At 34.7% G+C, this 1,909-nt stretch overlaps 1 protein-coding gene across 1 annotated transcript; it reads left to right on the top strand.

The window, feature by feature from the left end:
* Nucleotides 1–719: 719 nt before the first annotated feature.
* LOC112520950 (receptor-like protein EIX1) lies at nucleotides 720–1,680 on the top strand. The gene is made up of 3 exons (XM_025129575.1): nucleotides 720–733; nucleotides 1,130–1,609; nucleotides 1,656–1,680. Exons 1-3 carry the CDS (start codon nucleotides 720–722, stop codon nucleotides 1,678–1,680), a joined length of 519 nt encoding a protein of 172 aa, XP_024985343.1.
* The last annotated feature ends 229 nt before the right edge of the window (nucleotides 1,681–1,909 follow it).

Raw genomic sequence — 1,909 nt, 5'->3', positions numbered from 1 at the left:
CTTCAGTGTTATTCACTCTTGTTTTAATATGTATGCATCCAGTTGGATATGGTTGGTCCATAAACTCCAAAATTTACATCTATATAACTGTAAAAACCAAATCAACAAAAAACTAAATTACATTCATGATTTTCATGTGAGTTGCACAAAATAAAGTGTTTAGACATTGCTTATGTTAATTAGTTAGGACTAAAGGGGCCGTTTACCAAACATTTATCCGGGTAAGTTCTTACCAAGTCACACTACCTCACCGGATGAATATGGTAAAGACCAAAAATCTTACCCGATAAGAGCGAGACAAGGACCAAGAGTCTTACCCAATAAGTATCTCTAAAAGAATATTTGAAATGAAAAAGATAAAGATTTTAAATTACCTTTTCATAAAAAATGGCTCAATAAATTCCCCAAAATCATACTCCAAATCGGAGAAAATAGGAGAAAGAGCTAAAAGTCTCAACATATAAGTGGTCAGAATAATTAACGTACTCTTATGATATTATCCAAAATGAAATATGATTGTTTGGTAATTGTTCAGAATAAAATTAGGAAGTTGAACGGTTAAAGGAGGCCAAAATATAAAATCATTCATAATTAGTTGGACCTAAATCCTTTGTGTATTAATGGGTGTTGGATTAACAAGTAATACTTGGATATTTGAAGCTTATTCCATCACTTAATAACGGTGAATGTGGATAGGTTTCATTTAGGGTAGAAACAAGATGGTGCTAAGCAGGTTAGCATTTAAAATTGATCCATCCGAAACATATTAATCAAAGTTCCTTAGATTTTTCATGGTGGTTGTTCGAATTTCAGATGAGAAAGACAAAGTTCTAGGTCAAATTTAAGGGATTGGTTCTAACCTTGGGCATCTAATTTGTTTGGACTATATAACCCAAATAATAATTACAAATTGATTAAGACCTGCATCCAAGTCTTAGTCTTGGAAATCTACTACCTGTAACTCAAGTAGCATACAAACCTTCACACTTGAAACTATTCTATAAATAAACCTTCATTGCTTCATGGATGCATCCAAACAACCACTTCCTTAATAAATCAAATCACCAAATACATATATATCAATTTTCATAGATTAAGCTATGATTTGGTTTTACTTTGTTCTTATTAGTATGCTCTTGCTATGCCCAAACACTACAATTCTTGCCACTTGTTCTTCTATTGGAAACCAATCAGCAGCAGCAGCAACAGATGGTAATTATGGTGGCATCAACAAGTCATGCTTCCACAAGGAGAAACAAGCCCTCCTTCATTTCAAAGCTTCCCTTAAAGACCCTAATGGCCAACTCTCTACGTGGAGACCTGCAGAAGATGATTGTTGTAAATGGTTTGGAATCACCTGCAACAATCATACAGGTCATGTAACAGAGCTTGACCTTCGGTCCTATTATTATTATTATTTTGAAGGTGAGATTAGCCCTTCATTGCTTAACTTAACCTACTTGAATCATCTTGACCTTTCCAGAAATTTTTTCCATGGAACCATTCCAAACTTCATTGCTTCCATGACTCAATTAAGGTATCTTGACCTTTCCGTCAATGTTTTATATGGAACCATTCCCAGGTCCATTGGTTCCTTGACTCAATTAAGGTATCTTGACCTTTCTAAAAATTCTTTCTATGGAACCATTCCCAAGTCCATTGGTTCCTCGACCCAATTAAGGTATCTTAACCTTCGTTACAATTCTTTCAATGGAACCATTCCAACTGAATTTGGAAACCTCACAAACTTGCGAAATCTTTCACTTGGAAACTATGAAAGATTATCTACGATTCAAACCCTGGATTGGTTGTCTAATCTTTCTCATTTGCAACACCTTGATATGACACTTATCTCCCTAGCCAAAGCAAATCACTGGATAGATGTCATTCTAAGTCTCCCAGAACTATC

The sequence above is a fragment of the Cynara cardunculus genome (assembly GCF_001531365.2).
Source record: "Cynara cardunculus var. scolymus isolate 2C chromosome LG 11, CcrdV1, whole genome shotgun sequence".
In the NCBI taxonomy this organism is placed as follows: domain Eukaryota; kingdom Viridiplantae; phylum Streptophyta; class Magnoliopsida; order Asterales; family Asteraceae; genus Cynara; species Cynara cardunculus.
This window is presented reverse-complemented; position numbering and strand designations above follow the sequence as displayed.

Coding starts and splice junctions, on each gene's coding strand:
- LOC112520950 (XM_025129575.1), top strand. Junction 1,610..1,655: donor GGTTCCTTGACTCAATTAAG/GTATCTTGACCT, acceptor ACCATTCCCAAG/TCCATTGGTTCCTCGACCCA.